The 18,295-nt window shown below is 43.9% G+C and overlaps 1 protein-coding gene across 1 annotated transcript in view; it reads left to right on the plus strand.

Annotated features, from left to right (window-relative positions):
- LOC138638928 (zinc finger protein 585A-like) overlaps positions 1-18,295 on the plus strand; it is a 108,010-nt gene that overhangs the window by 33,668 nt on the left and 56,047 nt on the right. The window contains exon 2 of the mRNA XM_069728682.1: positions 1,226-1,346. Coding sequence (XP_069584783.1) covers positions 1,226-1,346 — 121 coding nt within the window. The remainder of the gene's footprint in view (positions 1-1,225; positions 1,347-18,295) is intronic.

Here is an 18,295-nt window from a genome sequence, read left to right on the forward strand (position 1 = left end):
CTCCTGGCTGTAAAATATTTTAACCCCTTCAGATGGATTTACAACGTGGGACGTTACAGATCCTCGGAAGGTATGTATATTGTTGGTTTATTATTTTTTATTTGTTACAGAACGAGGGTCTTCAGCCAGTGGATTGAGCGTACAATAAATTATTACAACAAACGGTGTGTTTATTTCATTAAAATAATTTTTAATAATGTGTGTGTTTATTTTTAACTCTTTCATACAATTGGATTAATAATGGATAGGTGTCATAATTGACGCCTCTCCATTATTAATCTGGCTTAATGTCACCTTACAATAGCAAGGTGGCATTAACCCTTCATTACCCCATATCCCACCGCTACACGGGAATGGGAAGAGAGTGGCCAAGTGCCAGAATAGGCGTATCTTCCAGATGTGCCTTTTCTGGGGTGGCTGGGGGCAGGTGTTTTTAGCCAGGGGGGCCAATAACCATGGACCCTCTCCAGGCTATTAATATCTGCCCTCAGTCACTGGCTTTACTACTCTGGCTGAGAAAATTACGCGGGAGCCCACGCCAATTTTTTCCGCGATTTAACCCTTAAATTTAAGAGCTAGAGCGCCGAAATTTTGCATATACACACTACTAACAGTAGTGTGGAATATGCAAAAAAAAGGGGGATATGACATTGTTTACTGTATGTAACCATGTCTCATATCATGTCGGGTTTTGGCAGGAGAAATGAAAAGCCGGTAATTGAATTACCGGCTTTCTGCTATATCGCGCTGAAGTTAATATATATATGTGTCTGAATGACATTATATATATATATATATATATATATATATATAATGTGTCTGAATGACATTTTATATATATATATATATATATATATATATATATATTACATATATATATGTAAACGAAACCCAACTTTTAAGTAGAGATCGCCGACCCGATCCCAGAGTGGGATCGGGTCGGGTTTCATGAAACCCGACTTTGCTAAAAGTCGGCGACTTTTGAAAAGTGCCGATCTGTTTCGCTCAACCCTACTCGTCACCACTTGTTTTTCCACTGCTGATTTGTCTTCTGTTATGTATTATGAGGAGTCGTAACGATTAGAATGATGCTAAAGGTAAATGGTGTTATGTTATGTTTCACTCTTTTCTTCCACATTTCTAAGTAATCACCATAAATGTTCTTAAAAACGTGAATCTCTCTAAGTCTTCTTTACTAATGATGGTGCCGCTCTGTGACCTCCAGCCCCCAGATCATACAGTGTTTACTCCTGAAGGACCCAACAAAGATGGATGGAGACAAGAAAGAGATTACAGCAAGAATAATGGACTTCGCCTTACAGATCATCTCCCTGCTGAGTGGAGAGGTAAACTCTTCTATATTTCTATTATTATCTGCTGAGTGGAGAGGTAAACTCTTCTGTATTTCTATTATCTTCTCCATCTCATGTCCTGGTTCTGCTCTGAAGCATTACAATGAAACCCTGCAAAGTGCTCTGGATGAAGCTGCTCCTCCTATACTTAAAACAACTCGGCACAGACGGCAACAACCGTGGCACACGCTGCAAACACGTTTCCTGCAGCGGTGCTCCAGGTGCGCAGAACGTCTGTGGAGAAAATCTAATCTACCCGAAGATTTCATCCATTATAAGTTCATGCTAAAGACATACAATTCTGCCCTTCACCTCTCCAAACAAACCTACTTCAACACCCTCATCACCTCCCTGTCCAATAACCCTAAACGTCTCTTTGACACGTTCCAGTCCCTACTCAACCCAAGAGAGCAGGCCCCAACCACGGATCTCCGTGCTGACGATCTGGCCAATTACTTCAAAGAAAAAATTTACCACATTCGACAGGAAATCATCTCCCAATCTCTTCATACCATGCACTGTCCTCCCTCCCCCACTGCATCTAGTTCACTCTCTGACTTTGAAGCAGTTACAGAAGAAGAAGTAAGCAGGCTCCTTGCATCTTCTCGCCCGACCACTTGCACCAGTGACCCCATTCCGTCACATCTCCTCCAGTCCCTTTCCCCGGCTGTCACCTCTCACCTAACAAAAATATTCAACCTTTCCCTCACTTCCGGTATTTTTCCCTCCTCATTTAAGCATGCCATCATACATCCATTACTTAAAAAACCATCCCTCGATCAAAACTGCGCCGCTAATTATAGACCTGTCTCTAATCTTCCCTTCATCTCTAAACTCCTCGAACGCCTGGTCCACTCCCGTCTTACCCGCTATCTCTCAGATAACTCTCTTCTCGACCCTCTTCAATCTGGCTTCCGCTCTTTACACTCTACTGAAACTGCCCTCACTAAAGTCTCTAATGACCTACTAACAGCTAAATCTAATGGTCACTACTCCATGCTAATTCTCTTGGATCTCTCTGCAGCATTCGACACTGTGGATCATCAGCTCCTCCTCACTATGCTCCGCTCCATCGGCCTCAAGGACACCGTTCTCTCCTGGTTCTCCTCCTATCTCTCTGACCGATCCTTCACCGTATGTTTTGCTGGTTCCGCCTCCTCTCACCTTCCCCTTACTGTTGGGGTTCCTCAAGGATCAGTCCTAGGCCCCCTCCTCTTCTTTGTATACTGCCCCTATTGGACAAACAATCAGTAGATTTGGTTTCCAGTACCATCTCTATGCTGATGACACCCAATTATACACTTCTTCTCCTGATCTCACGCCTGCCTTATTAGAAAACACCAGTGATTGTCTTACCGCTGTCTCTAACATCATGTCCTCCCTCTATCTGAAACTAAACCTGTCAAAAACTGAACTCCTTGTGTTCTCTCCCTCTACTAACCTACCTTTGCTTGACATTGCCATCTCCGTGTGCGGTTCCACCATTACTCCAAAGCAACATGCCCGCTGCCTTGGGGTCATCCTTGATTCTGACCTTTCATTCACCCCCCACATCCGATCACTGGCTCGCTATTCTTACCTGCATCTCAAAAACCTTTCTAGAATTCGCCCTTTTCTTACTTTCGACTCTGCAAAAACTCTTACTGTTTCACTTATTCATTCTCGTCTGGACTATTGTAACTCTCTACAAATCGGCCTCCCTCTTACCAAACTTTCCCCGCTCCAATCTGTCCTGAATGCTGCTGCCAGGATCATATTCCTCACCAACCGTTACACCGATGCCTCTACCTTGGTCCAGTCATTACACTGGTTACCCATCCACTCCAGAATCCAGTACAAAACTGCTACCCTCATCCACAAAGCACTCCATGGCTCAGCACCACCCTACATCTCCTCCCTGGTATCAGTCTACCACCCTACCCGTGCCCTCCGCTCCGCTAATGACCTCAGGTTAGCATCCTCAATAATCAGAACCTCCCACTCCCGTCTCCAAGACTTTACACGTGCTGCGCCGATTCTTTGGAATGCACTACCTAGGTTAATGCGATTAATCCCCAATCCCCACAGTTTTAAGCGTGCCCTAAAAACTCATTTGTTCAGACTGGCCTACCGCCTCAATGCATTAACCCAACGATCCCTGTGTGGCCTATTTAAAAAAAAACAAAAAAAAAAAAACAGGTTCCTCGCATTATGTTCTCATTCACTTTATGCAGTTAATAGCCCTCTGTGTCTGTACTGCTACATACTTAGGCAGGTAACTGGTTCATGCAGCTTTACATGAACACCTGAGCCTTACACTATGGCCGGTCCGAATAACTATAGCAATTGTTACCATCCACCTCTCGTGTCTCACCTTTTCATCATAGTTTGTAGCTTGCGAGCAGCAGGGCCCTCACTCCTCCTGGTATCTGTATTGAACTATATTTCTGTTATGCTGTAATGTTTATTGTCTGTACAAGTCCCCTCTATAATTTGTAAAGCGCTGCGGAATATGTTGGCGCTATATAAATAAAAATTATTATTATTATTATATTATTATTATCTGCTGAGTGGAGAGGTAAACTCTTCTATATTTCTATTATTATCTGCTGAGTGGAGAGGTAAACTCTTCTATATTTCTATTATTATCTGCTGAGTGGAGAGGTAAACTCTTCTATATTTCTATTATTATCTGCTGAGTGGAGAGGTAAACTCTTCTATATTTCTATTATTATCTGCTGAGCGGAGAGGTAAACTCTTCTATATTTCTATTATCTGCTGAGTGGAGAGGTAAACTCTTCTATATTTCTATTATCTGCTGAGTGGAGAGGTAAACTCTTCTATATTTCTATTATTATCTGCTGAGTGGAGAGGTAAACTCTTCTATATTTCTATCATTATCTGCTGAGTGGAGAGGTAAACTCTTCTATATTTCTATTATTATCTGCTGAGTGGAGAGGTAAACTCTTCTATATTTCTATTATCTGCTGAGTGGAGAGGTAAACTCTTCTATATTTCTATCATTATCTGCTGAGTGGAGATGTAAACTCTTCTATATTTCTATTATTATCTGCTGAGTGGAGAGGTAAACTCTTCTATATTTCTATTATCTGCTGAGTGGAGAGGTAAACTCTTCTATATTTCTATTATTATCTGCTGAGTGGAGAGGTAAACTCTTCTATATTTCTATTATTATCTGCTGAGTGGAGAGGTAAACTCTTCTATATTTCTATTATCTGCTGAGTGGAGAGGTAAACTCTTCTATATTTCTATTATTATCTGCTGAGTGGAGAGGTAAACTCTTCTATATTTCTATTATTATGGATGGATATCTATTATCTATGGGTGGCATACACCCACGAGTACTAAGAGAACTAAGTAATGTAATAGATAAACCATTATTTCTTATTTTTAGTGACTCTATAGCGACAGGGTCTGTTCCGCAGGACTGGCGCATAGCAAATGTGGTGCCAATATTCAAAAAGGGCTCTAAAAGTGAACCTGGAAATTATAGGCCAGTAAGTCTAACCTCTATTGTTGGTAAAATATTTGAAGGGTTTCTGAGGGATGTTATTCTGGATTATCTCAATGAGAATAACTGTTTAACTCCATATCAGCATGGGTTTATGAGAAATCGCTCCTGTCAAACCAATCTAATCAGTTTTTATGAAGAGGTAAGCTATAGGCTGGACCACGGTGAGTCATTGGACGTTGTATATCTCGATTTTTCCAAAGCGTTTGATACCGTGCCGCACAAGAGGTTGGTACACAAAATGAGAATGCTTGGTCTGGGGGAAAATGTGTGTAAATGGGTTAGTAACTGGCTTAGTGATAGAAAGCAGAGGGTGGTTATAAATGGTATAGTCTCTAACTGGGTCGCTGTGACCAGTGGGGTACCGCAGGGGTCAGTATTGGGACCTGTTCTCTTCAACATATTCATTAATGATCTGGTAGAAGGTTTACACAGTAAAATATCGATATTTGCAGATGATACAAAACTATGTAAAGCAGTTAATACAAGAGAAGATAGTATTCTGCTACAGATGGATCTGGATAAGTTGGAAACTTGGGCTGAAAGGTGGCAGATGAGGTTTAACAATGATAAATGTAAGGTTATACACATGGGAAGAGGGAATCAATATCACCATTACACACTGAACGGGAAACCACTGGGTAAATCTGACAGGGAGAAGGACTTGGGGATCCTAGTTAATGATAAACTTACCTGGAGCAGCCAGTGCCAGGCAGCAGCTGCCAAGGCAAACAGGATCATGGGGTGCATTAAAAGAGGTCTGGATACACATGATGAGAGCATTATACTGCCTCTGTACAAATCCCTAGTTAGACCGCACATGGAGTACTGTGTCCAGTTTTGGGCACCGGTGCTCAGGAAGGATATAATGGAACTAGAGAGAGTACAAAGGAGGGCAACAAAATTAATAAAGGGGATGGGAGAACTACAATACCCAGATAGATTAGCGAAATTAGGATTATTTAGTCTAGAAAAAAGACGACTGAGGGGCGATCTAATAACCATGTATAAGTATATAAGGGGACAATACAAATATCTCGCTGAGGATCTGTTTATACCAAGGAAGGTGACGGGCACAAGAGGGCATTCTTTGCGTCTGGAGGAGAGAAGGTTTTTCCACCAACATAGAAGAGGATTCTTTACTGTTAGGGCAGTGAGAATCTGGAATTGCTTGCCTGAGGAGGTGGTGATGGCGAACTCAGTCGAGGGGTTCAAGAGAGGCCTGGATGTCTTCCTGGAGCAGAACAATATTGTATTGTATCATTATTGTATCATGTATCTGCTGAGTGGAGAGGTAAACTCTTCTATATTTCTATTATCTGCTGAGTGGAGAGGTAAACTCTTCTATTTTTCCATCATACATGACAGCACCACGAGAGAGGGGATCCACCCTTCAAGGACAGGAAACCTTCAAGGTAAAAGGGGCGGCTCCTCTCCACATCAGTTGGTTTCCTGTCCTTGTTGTAGAACCCTCAAGATGGAAGACTACTGAAGACAGAAAATGATGCCTCGGCCTGCATCGGGAGGATTTGGGCAGACATTGGTTTGCTGCACCCGTCACTAGGTACCGGTAGTTGCCTCGGGGGTCATGTATTCAATGCCCCCCCCTGAGCGAAGCATGACCACAACCCTTGAGGCAATGCCCGGGTAAAGATTATCCTCGGGGGCCGCAGGTAGCGTTTTTCCCCCTGTTGACATAAAATCCTACTATCCACAGGGGTCACTCTTATGGTGTCCCCCCTGTTGACCAAAGGTGGCCATGCAGCCCGTAAGGCACATTGGTGCCCGGGCTGGGTAAGTCTCCTCGTAGGTTTGGGGCCCTCCCTGTTGAGCATTAAAAGCAGGTCTCCCCCTCCTCCCCTCCTTCCCTCCCTGGTCGGTACCTGTGCACAAGGGAGAAGTATGAAGTGTCAGTAGCAGATGTCACTAAGAAGGCAGCGCTGTGGAGCACCGGAACGCTGGGGGTGAGTGCCAAATATCTGCTGAGACCTGGCCTGACTGTAGGCTTCCTTCCACAGTCGGTGTCATGTAAACCGGAAGTGGGGCGCTAGGTGAATGCTCACAACACCCGGCGGCAGCACTCGGAACGTTTGTTGCAGGGCAGTGTGGCAGGAGGACCGGAAACTTCGTCGTGCATCGGAAGTAAAGGCCGGGTGCGCGCCTGGAAGTAAAGCGCACATGGGCGCTGAAGGAGCACACACCTGAAGTAAGGGCCGGGGGTGCGCGCGCAGGACCCGATGGCGGTGTTCGGGCAAAGGCAGGATCAACCAGGTGAATGGTGGATTAAGTAGCGCGCATCAGAAATGGTTGCCGCATGTGCGCTTAGGCATCATTGTATAGCGCAGGCGTCGCGCTAGCGGCCGACAGATGCAGGATCAACCAGGTGATTGATTGAAGTCCTAGATAATCAACTCCCTAAAGAGAAGATATCCTTTTGAGGATTAGGCATCCTCATCTTGGGATAGAGCTCCAAAAATTGATGTGGCGATTTCAAAAGTTGCCAGAAAATCCTCCCTGCCTTTCGAGGATTTAGGTTCTCTAAAAGAACCTCTAGACAGAAAAACTGACAGTTGCCTACAAACAGCATGGGAAGCCTCGGCAGGGGCACTAAGGCCAGCTATGTCGGCCACTTGTGTAGCCAGATCCCTTAAAATATGGATAGATAACCTGGAGGTTCAGGTAGAACAAAAAGTTCCCAGAGAGACTGTCCTAGAGGCAATACCGGCCATAAGAGCAGCGGCAGTATTTCTAGGTGAGGCATCAGAAGACTCGGCTAGACTGGCAGCAAAGTCAGCAGGTTTAGCCAACACAGGACGCCGTGCGATAAATGCTGGCCAGGAGATACACAGGCAAAGATGAAACTTTGCTCTCTGCCATGTGAAGAGAACTTCCTGTTTAGACTGGCATTAGATGAGGTGTTGGAAAAAGCCGGTGACAAAAAGAACAATTTTTCCGAAACAGCGATTTCAGCCTTTTTGGCGCTCCTTTCAGAGAGGCCAAAAATTCCGAAGACAGCAGTATAGAGACCGAGACAGGAGCAACTTTGACAAGCGATCCAGGGGAGGAAAAGGCTTCTATTTTGGCAAGTCCCCAAGGGACACCAAGAAACCCTCCCAGTGACGGTCCTTCTCAGGTGGGATCGAGGCTCTCACTTCCTTCCAGTCTGGGAGAGGATCTCATCCAGCGTATGGATCAGACAAATTATAGGATCGGGCCTAAAACTAAAATTCCACCACTGGCCTCCAAGAAAATACAGGCAGACTCTAGTACAGTCCTCCAAACAGAAACAAGACAGTCTGGAAGGGAAGTAATATCACTCCTAGACAAACATGTCTTGGAAGAAGTTCCGATAGAGGAAAGGATGGAAGGTTTTTATTCTCCCCTTTTTCTCATTAAAAAAAAACGGACAATTCTTGGAGGACAATAATAAATTTAAAAGGCCTCAAGAAATATCTAATAATTCCATCATTCAAAATGGAAACAATAAAATCAGCAGTGAAACTCCTATATCCTCAGTGTTACATGTCTGTCCTAGACCTAAAGGACGCTTACTATCACGTCCCAATCAGACAACAAGATCACAAGTTTCTCAGGGTGGCAGTTCAGATGGCGTCCCAGCTACGTCACCTTCAGTACAGGGCTCTGCCTTTTCGGTATAGCAACAGCTCCACGTGTATTTACAAAACTGATTGCAGAGGTCACAGCACATCATAGGCTACTTTCACACTAGCGTTTTTTGCAATACGTCGCAATGCGTCGTTTATGGGAAAAAACGCATCCTGCAAAGTTGTTTGCAGGATGCGTTTTTGCCCCATAGACTAACATTAGCGACGTATTGACACACGTCGCAACCGTCGTGTGACTGTTGCGCCGTGTTGTGGCGGACCGCCGGGAGCAAAAGACGTTACATGTAACAATTTTTGCTGCCGACGGACCGCTTTTTCTGACCGCGCATGCGCGGCTGGAACTCCGCCCCCACCTCCCCGCACCTCACAATGGGGCAGCAGATGCGCAGGAGAAATGCATCCGCTGCCTCCATTGTGCGGCGCATTCACTGCTAGCGTCGAAACCTCGGCCCGACGCACTGCGACGGGCCGAGTCCGACACTAGTGTGAAAGTAGCCTTAGAGAGAAAGATACTCTGATAATACCTTACTTAGACGACTTGCTGATAGTGGGGAAAAACTTTACTTACTATCAGGAGCAGGTCAGAAAAGTGATAGACATTCTACGGACACTAGCATGGCAACTGAACCTCAAGAAATCCAAACTGGAGCCAGCAATGGTCCAGAATTTCCTGGGGAAAACCGTAGACTCTGTGGCGCACGAGTGTCGCCTTCCAGAGGAAAAAGAGGAAAACATCAAACAAATGATTATGACAACATTAAAAAAGCCAGAGATGACTTTAAGAAGAGCCATGTCGGTGTTGGGGTCCCTAACCTCCTACGTACCGGCAGTAAAATGGGCTCAGTTCCATGCAAGAGAACTGCAATGGTGTGTGCTGCAGGACGACCTGGAACTTCAGGGGCAGCTAGAGCAGAAGTTCATTCTCCCTCTCTCTGTACTCCAATTACTCAGATGGTGGTTACAGATATTCATCTCTGAGAGGAGTTCCCTGGATATACCCAGCCTCCAAAGTAATCACAACGGACGCCAGTCCATGGGGGTGGGGAGCTCACTCAGACACACTATGGGTCCAAGACCCCTGGGCTCAAGAGGAGAAAAATCTATCCTCAAACGAGTGGGAACTCCTAACAATCGAGAAAGCGCTGAGGATGTTACTTCCACACTTAACAGGGCATCATGTGAGAGTCCTATCGGACAACCGAACAGCGGTCGCATATGTAAACCACCATGGGGGGGCATCCGTTCTTGGTCATTGATGCACATAACCAAAAGACTCATGACTAGCCGAAAGGTATTTCCTCTCATTATCGGCCCTGAATAATCGAGGTGTGGACAATATAAAAGCAGGCTTTTTAAGCAGGAACCACTTAAGGCAAGGGGAAGGGTCCCTAAAAAAGTCAATTTTTCATCGGATAATACACATGTGGGGGAAGACCCAGTGTAGACCTCTTTGCCTAAAATCCAACAAGAAAGTTCAGAAGCTCTGCTTCCTGGACCCAGCAGACAGGCCGTTGGCAGTAGACACCTTCAGCATATAATGAATGTCAGGACTCTTGTATGCCTTCCCACTGATATGTCTAATCCCAGCAGTTCTGAAGAAGATCAGGGAGGACAAGGCCTGGGTAATTGTAATAGCTCCCTTCTGGCCGAAAAGACCATGGTTTTACTGGCTGAGAGTGATGTCAGTGACGGACTCTTGGGTACTCCCGGAAGACCAGGACCTTCTATCACAGGGTCCCTTCAACCATCCACAGAATTCCTGGTTACATTTGACAGCCTGGCATTTGAACATAGTAACATAGTAACATAGTTAGTAAGGCCGAAAAAAGACATTTGTCCATCCAGTTCAGCCTATATTCCATCATAATAAATACCCAGATCTACGTCCTTCTACAGAACCTAATAATTGTATGATACAATATTGTTCTGCTCCAGGAAGACATCCAGGCCTCTCTTGAACCCCTCGACTGAGTTCGCCATCACCACCTCCTCAGGCAAGCAATTCCAGATTCTCACTGCCCTAACAGTAAAGAATCCTCTTCTATGTTGGTGGAAAAACCTTCTCTCCTCCAGACGCAAAGAATGCCCCCTTGTGCCCGTCACCTTCCTTGGTATAAACAGATCCTCAGCGAGATATTTGTATTGTCCCCTTATATACTTATACATGGTTATTAGATCGCCCCTCAGTCGTCTTTTTTCTAGACTAAATAATCCTAATTTCGCTAATCTATCTGGGTATTGTAGTTCTCCCATCCCCTTTATTAATTTTGTTGCCCTCCTTTGTACTCTCTCTAGTTCCATTATATCCTTCCTGAGCACCGGTGCCCAAAACTGGACACAGTACTCCATGTGCGGTCTAACTAGGGATTTGTACAGAGGCAGTATAATGCTCTCATCATGTGTATCCAGACCTCTTTTAATGCACCCCATGATCCTGTTTGCCTTGGCAGCTGCTGCCTGGCACTGGCTGCTCCAGGTAAGTTTATCATTAACTAGGATCCCCAAGTCCTTCTCCCTGTCAGATTTACCCAGTGGTTTCCCGTTCAGTGTGTAATGGTGATATTGATTCCCTCTTCCCATGTGTATAACCTTACATTTATCATTGTTAAACCTCATCTGCCACCTTTCAGCCCAAGTTTCCAACTTATCCAGATCCATCTGTAGCAGAATACTATCTTCTCTTGTATTAACTGCTTTACATAGTTTTGTATCATCTGCAAATATCGATATTTTACTGTGTAAACCTTCTACCAGATCATTAATGAATATGTTGAAGAGAACAGGTCCCAATACTGACCCCTGCGGTACCCCACTGGTCACAGCGACCCAGTTAGAGACTATACCATTTATAACCACCCTCTGCTTTCTATCACTAAGCCAGTTACTAACCCATTTACACACATTTTCCCCCAGACCAAGCATTCTCATTTTGTGTACCAACCTCTTGTGCGGCACGGTATCAAACGCTTTGGAAAAATCGAGATATACCACGTCCAATGACTCACCGTGGTCCAGTCTATAGCTTACCTCTTCATAAAAACTGATTAGATTGGTTTGACAGGAGCGATTTCTCATAAACCCATGCTGATATGGAGTTAAACAGTTATTCTCATTGAGATAATCCAGAATAACATCCCTCAGAAACCCTTCAAATATTTTACCAACAATAGAGGTTAGACTTACTGGCCTATAATTTCCAGGTTCACTTTTAGAGCCCTTTTTGAATATTGGCACCACATTTGCTATGCGCCAGTCCTGCGGAACAGACCCTGTCGCTATAGAGTCACTAAAAATAAGAAATAATGGTTTATCTATTACATTACTTAGTTCTCTTAGTACTCGTGGGTGTATGCCATCCGGACCCGGAGATTTATCTATTTTAATCTTATTTAGCCGGTTTCGCACCTCTTCTTGGGTTAGATTGGTGACCCTTAATATAGGGTTTTCATTGTTTCTTGGGATTTCACCTAGCATTTCATTTTCCACCGTGAATACCGTGGAGAAGAAGGTGTTTAATATGTTAGCTTTTTCCTCGTCATCTACAACCATTCTTTCCTCACTATTTTTTAAGGGGCCTACATTTTCAGTTTTTATTCTTTTACTATTGATATAGTTGAAGAACAGTTTGGGATTAGTTTTACTCTCCTTAGCAATGTGCTTCTCTGTTTCCTTTTTGGCAGCTTTAATTAGTTTTTTAGATAAAGTATTTTTCTCCCTATAGTTTTTTAGAGCTTCAATGGTGCCATCCTGCTTTAGTAGTGCAAATGCTTTCTTTTTACTGTTAATTGCCTGTCTTACTTCTTTGTTTAGCCACATTGGGTTTTTCCTATTTCTAGTCCTTTTATTCCCACAAGGTATAAACCGCTTACACTGCCTATTTAGGATGTTCTTAAACATTTCCCATTTATTATCTGTATTCTCATTTCTGAGGATATTGTCCCAGTCTACCAGATTAAGGGCATCTCTAAGCTGGTCAAACTTTGCCTTCCTAAAGTTCAATGTTTTTGTGACTCCCTGACAAGTCCCCCTAGTGAAAGACAGGTGAAACTGCACAATATTGTGGTCGCTATTTCCTAAATGCCCAACCACCTGCAGATTTGTTATTCTGTCAGGTCTATTAGATAGTATTAGGTCTAAAAGTGCTGCTCCTCTGGTTGGATTCTGCACCAATTGTGAAAGATAATTTTTCTTGGTTATTAGCAGAAACCTGTTGCCTTTATGGGTTTCACAGGTTTCTGTTTCCCAGTTAATATCCGGGTAGTTAAAGTCCCCCATAACCAGGACCTCATTATGGGTTGCAGCTTCATCTATCTGCTTTAGAAGTAGACTTTCCATGCTTTCTGTTATATTTGGGGGTTTGTAACAGACCCCAATGAGAATTTTGTTACCATTTTTCCCTCCATGAATTTCAACCCATATGGACTCGACATCCTCATTCCCTTCGCTAATATCCTCCCTTAAAGTGGACTTTAGACAAGACTTTACATAGAGACAAACCCCTCCTCCTCTCCGATTTTTACGATCCTTTCTAAACAGACTGTAACCCTGTAAGTTAACTGCCCAGTCATAGCTTTCATCTAACCATGTCTCAGTTATTCCCACTATGTCAAAGTTACCTGTAGATATTTCTGCTTCTAGTTCTTCCATCTTGTTTGTCAGGCTTCTGGCGTTTGCGAGCATGCAGTTTAGAGGATTTTGTTTTGTTCCAATCTCCTCACTGTGGATTGTTTTAGAAATGTTCTTACCTCCCTTCTGAGTATGTTTTCCTGGGTCGTCTTTGTTCGAGTCTAATGTTTTTCTTCCCGTCCCCTCTTCTTCTAGTTTAACGCCCTCCTGATGAGTGTAGCGAGTCTTCTGGCGAATGTGTGTTTCCCAGGTTTGTTGAGGTGTAGTCCGTCTCTGGCGAGGAGTCCATCATACCAGTAATTCACACCGTGGTCCAGGAATCCAAATCCTTGTTGTCTGCACCATCGTCTTAGCCAGTTGTTTGCATCAAGGATCCTGTTCCATCTCCTGGTGCCATGCCCGTCTACTGGAAGGATAGAAGAAAAAACTACCTGTGCATCCAGTTCCTTTACTTTCTTCCCCAACTCTTCAAAGTCCTTGCAGATTGTCGGTAGGTCCTTCCTTGCCGTGTCATTGGTGCCAACATGTATCAGAAGAAATGGGTGGACGTCCTTGGAGCTGAAGAGCTTTGGTATCCTATCGGTCACATCCTTGATCATCGCACCTGGAAGGCAGCATACTTCTCTTGCAGTTATGTCCGGTCTGCAGATGGCTGCTTCGGTGCCTCTCAGTAGTGAGTCTCCCACCACCACCACTCTTCGTTGCTTCTTGGCTGTACTTTTTGCTGTCACTTGTTGCTGTGTGCCCTTTTCTTTTTTGCTTGCTGGTATTGCTTCATTCTTAGGTGTGCCATCTTCATCCTCTACAAAGATTTGATATCGGTTCTTCAGTTGTGTGGTTGGTGATTTCTCCATGGTCTTCTTGCTTCTTTTGGTCACATGCTTCCACTCATCTGCTTTTGGAGGTTCTCTGACACTTTTTGCACCTTCTGTGACCAGTAGAGATGCTTCTGTTCTGTCTAGAAAGTCTTCATTCTCTTTGATGAGTTTCAAAGTTGCTATTCTTTCTTCCAGACCCCGCACCTTTTCTTCTAAAAGGGCCACTAGTCTACACTTCTGACAGGTGAAATTGGATTCTTCTTCTGGTCGATCTGTGAACATGTAGCACATGCTGCAGCTCACCATGTAGGTTGTCACATCTGCCATGTTGCTCCTAGATCCTGCTGACTTGCTGTGTGTTTTCCTTCTTGTGTAATCTACTCAGCCAAGCTCTCTTGCAATAATGTCCTACAGGCCTTACGGCGCACGGTTTGGTGATGCTTTCGAAGCAGCTGGTCTCGGCTGTACCCAACGATCTTCTAGCTTAGGGAGACTTCGCTTTAAGAACGATCGTTGTTAAAGAAAGAAGGGTTCTTCGCTGGTTTAATATCCACCTTGCTTAGTAGCAGAAAACCAAGATTTACGGGAGAATATGAAAGAAATTCTTGTCCAGATCAGGGCCAGTACGGGAAGGGGAGGTCCGGATAGTGGCAATACTGGAGTTCCTACAAAAGGGCTTAGATCTGGGATTTCCTGTTTGTACCCTCAAAGTGCACATTTCAGCTTTAGCAGCCCTATTTAACTATGACCTGCTGGAGTCATATCCGTGTGACGGTTTAGAAAATCAGATTAGCAGTCCCATGAGCCAGTAGTTGTATAGGCCATGTTCTGGTATTATATTATGCATGAATTGTTATGTGGATTTCATTTCTAATGGACCGGGTTATTTGCTGTATTGCATTTTTAATTATGTTTTAACCCATGTGTGTTGTATCAATAAAAGCCTCTTTTTGTATTTCTTGTACATATGACATGGTGTGCATTATTACAGTGGTGCTTTTTCTATATTACACAATTCGGTATTCACCATTGTCTGCACCCCGTCTTGATTCTGATTTATAATTGTTATGGTAGTGCGCCAGGTGTCTTTCTTGTTTTCACCAAAGAATCTTATTTCTCATATTCTGGGAGTCCTTCATGTGTTTTTTAGGAAACTCTATGCGGCTTTCATATGTCTTGCACTGAGGTGAGGCTTCCGTCGGGCCTCTCTGCCATAAAGACCCGACTGGTGGAGGGCTGTATTGATACTTTGTGGAACTTTCTCCCATCTCCATACTGCATCTCTGGAGCTCAGCCACAGTGATCTTGAGGTTCTTCTTTACCTCTCTCACTAAGACTCTTCTTCCACGATTGCTCAGTTTGGTTGGACGGCCAGGTCTAGGAAGACTTCTGGTGGTCCCAAACGTCTTCCATTTAAGGATTATGGAGGCCACTGTGCTCTTAGGAACCTTGAGTCCTGCAGAAATTCTGTTGTAACCTTGGCCAGATCTGTGCCTTGCCACAATTCTGTCTCTAAGCTCCTTGGCCAGTTCCTTTGGCCTCATGATTCTCATGTGGTCTGACATGCACTGTGAGCTGTGAGGTCTTATATAGACAGGTGTGTGTGCCTTTCTAAATCAAGTCCTATCAGTTTAATTACACACAGCTGGACTCCAATGAAGGAGGAGAACCAACTCAGGGAGGATCCCAAGGAAATGGACAGCATGGGACTTACATGAGTGTCTGAGCAAAGGGGCTGAATATTTATTACCATGTGATATTTGTTTTCCTTTTTAATTAAATTCGCAAAAATGTCTACATTACTGATTTTTTTTTTCAGTCAAGATGGGTTGCAGAGTGTACATTTATGAGAAAAAATGAACTTTTTGAATTTACCAAATGGCTGCAATGAAACATAGAGTGAAAAATTTAAAGGAGTCTGAACGTACGTGTGTGTGTGTGTGTGTGCGTGTATGTATGTGTATGTATATGTGTATAATCTATCACACATCTCAAAAAATAAAGGGAACACTTAAACAACAGAATATAGCTCCATGTAAATGAAACTTCTGTGAAATCATACTGTGCACTTAGAAAGCAACGCTGATTGACAATCAATTTCACATGCTGTTGTGCAAATGGAATAGACAACAGATGGAAATTATTGGCAATTGTCACGGGGAGGATACCTTTATCATCCCCACCACTCGCACCAATTTGTCATGAACCGGGGTTGTTTGGTTGTCCCTGGTTCTTCCTGAAGGGGATTTATCTATATCCCACTTCACAGTTACGGTTTGGAACTTGCAGCTCTCTGGCGCCCCCTTACTTTCAGGTCAGACACGGTACTGCACCTAGGATAGTTAGTCGCCAGAAAGGCTGCCTTACTTTGTACTGGCAAATGGGCACACTGCAGCGAGGACGATATAACTACTCCCACTCAGGCGGGAACAATAATTATCAATGCCGCCAGTCGCTACAAAGCCTCCCAAACGCACAGGATAAATCCCACTGCCACCAGCTCCCATTTCTTAATTATTAACGGGTCCAGAGCCAACACAGATTAATAGCGTAATTCACTTCAGAGGACATGACCGTACGTTATAGAGCAAGGAGAGATAAAGCTAGTAATTTTATATTTTACTCCAAAAAAAAGGTAGGCAGTGTTTACAGAAGTATAAAAAGATATTATGATGAAGACAAGTATTGTATGTACAGTACAATTATAAATAAAAGGGGATTAAAGTTGAAAAAACACTTACATTTCGTTCAGATCATTTCATCTCCTGGCTGACCATGTTCTCAGTGCGACACATCCAGATGCATATCACACATCTGTATAGCAGCTAGACCCCGGACAAAAGACACTGGAAGACTGCTGCTTCACTCACTTAATTCCCAGCCTAAAGCCAAGGCACTTCCCCTGTGGTGACCTCACTCAGGAGCTGAATCCTCCCCTGTCTTAGAGTTGTGACCGGCCATTTATATACATAGCTTGCTGTATGAACCTCATATATGAATGACACAATGATCAGGATGTGCACCATATTGGGGGGATTCTTTTAAGTGTAAACATGGCGTAGTTACATGACCCGCTTATTATTATTATTATTCATTTTTATAGCGCCATTTATTCAATGGCGCTTTACATGTGAATGGGGCAAATATAGAAAAGTACAATAAACATGAGTAAAACAAGGCACACACAAGTACAGGAGGAGAGAGCACCCTGCCCGCGAGGGCTTACAGTCTACAGGGGATGGGTGAGGATACACTAGGTGAGGGTAGAGCTGGTCATGTGGCGCTTCAGTAGACTGGGGATCTCTGCAGGTTGTAGGCTTGTCGGAAGAGGTGGGTCTTCAGGTTTCTTTTGAAGGTTTCCGTGGTAGGTGAGAGCCTGATGTGTTGGGGTAGAGAGTTCCAGAGTATGGGGGAAGCACGGGAGAAATCTTGGATGCGATTGTGGGAGGAAGAGATGAGAGAGGAGTAACATAGTAACATAGTTAGTAAGGCCGAAAAAAGACATTTGTCCATCCAGTTCAGCCTATATTCCATCATAATAAATCCCCAGATCTACGTCCTTCTACAGAACCTAATTGTATGATACAATATTGTTCTGCTCCAGGAAGACATCCAGGCCTCTCTTGAACCCCTCGACTGAGTTCGCCATCACCACCTCCTCAGGCAAGCAATTCCAGATTCTCACTGCCCTAACAGTAAAGAATCCTCTTCTATGTTGGTGGAAAAACCTTCTCTCCTCCAGACGCAAAGAATGCCCCCTTGTGCCTGTCACCTTCCTTGGTATAAACAGATCCTCAGCGAGATATTTGTATTGTCCCCTTATATACTTATACATGGTTATTAGATCGCCCCTCAGTCGTCTTTTTTCTAGACTAAATAATCCTAATTTCGCTAATCTATCTGGGTATTGTAGTTCTCCCATCCCCTTTATTAATTTTGTTGCCCTCCTTTGTACTCTCTCTAGTTCCATTATATCCTTCCTGAGCACCGGTGCCCAAAACTGGACACAGTACTCCATGTGCGGTCTAACTAGGGATTTGTACAGAGGCAGTATAATGCTCTCATCATGTGTATCCAGACCTCTTTTAATGCACCCCATGATCCTGTTTGCCTTGGCAGCTGCTGCCTGGCACTGGCTGCTCCAGGTAAGTTTATCATTAACTAGGATCCCCAAGTCCTTCTCCCTGTCAGATTTACCCAGTGGTTTCCCATTCAGTGTGTAATGGTGACATTGATTCCTTCTTCCCATGTGTATAACCTTACATTTATCATTGTTAAACCTCATCTGCCACCTTTCAGCCCAAGTTTCCAACTTATCCTGATCCATCTGTAGCAGAATACTATCTTCTCTTGTATTAACTG

The sequence above is a fragment of the Ranitomeya imitator genome, chromosome 5 (genome assembly GCF_032444005.1).
Source record: "Ranitomeya imitator isolate aRanImi1 chromosome 5, aRanImi1.pri, whole genome shotgun sequence".
NCBI classification, from domain to species: Eukaryota; Metazoa; Chordata; class Amphibia; order Anura; family Dendrobatidae; genus Ranitomeya; species Ranitomeya imitator.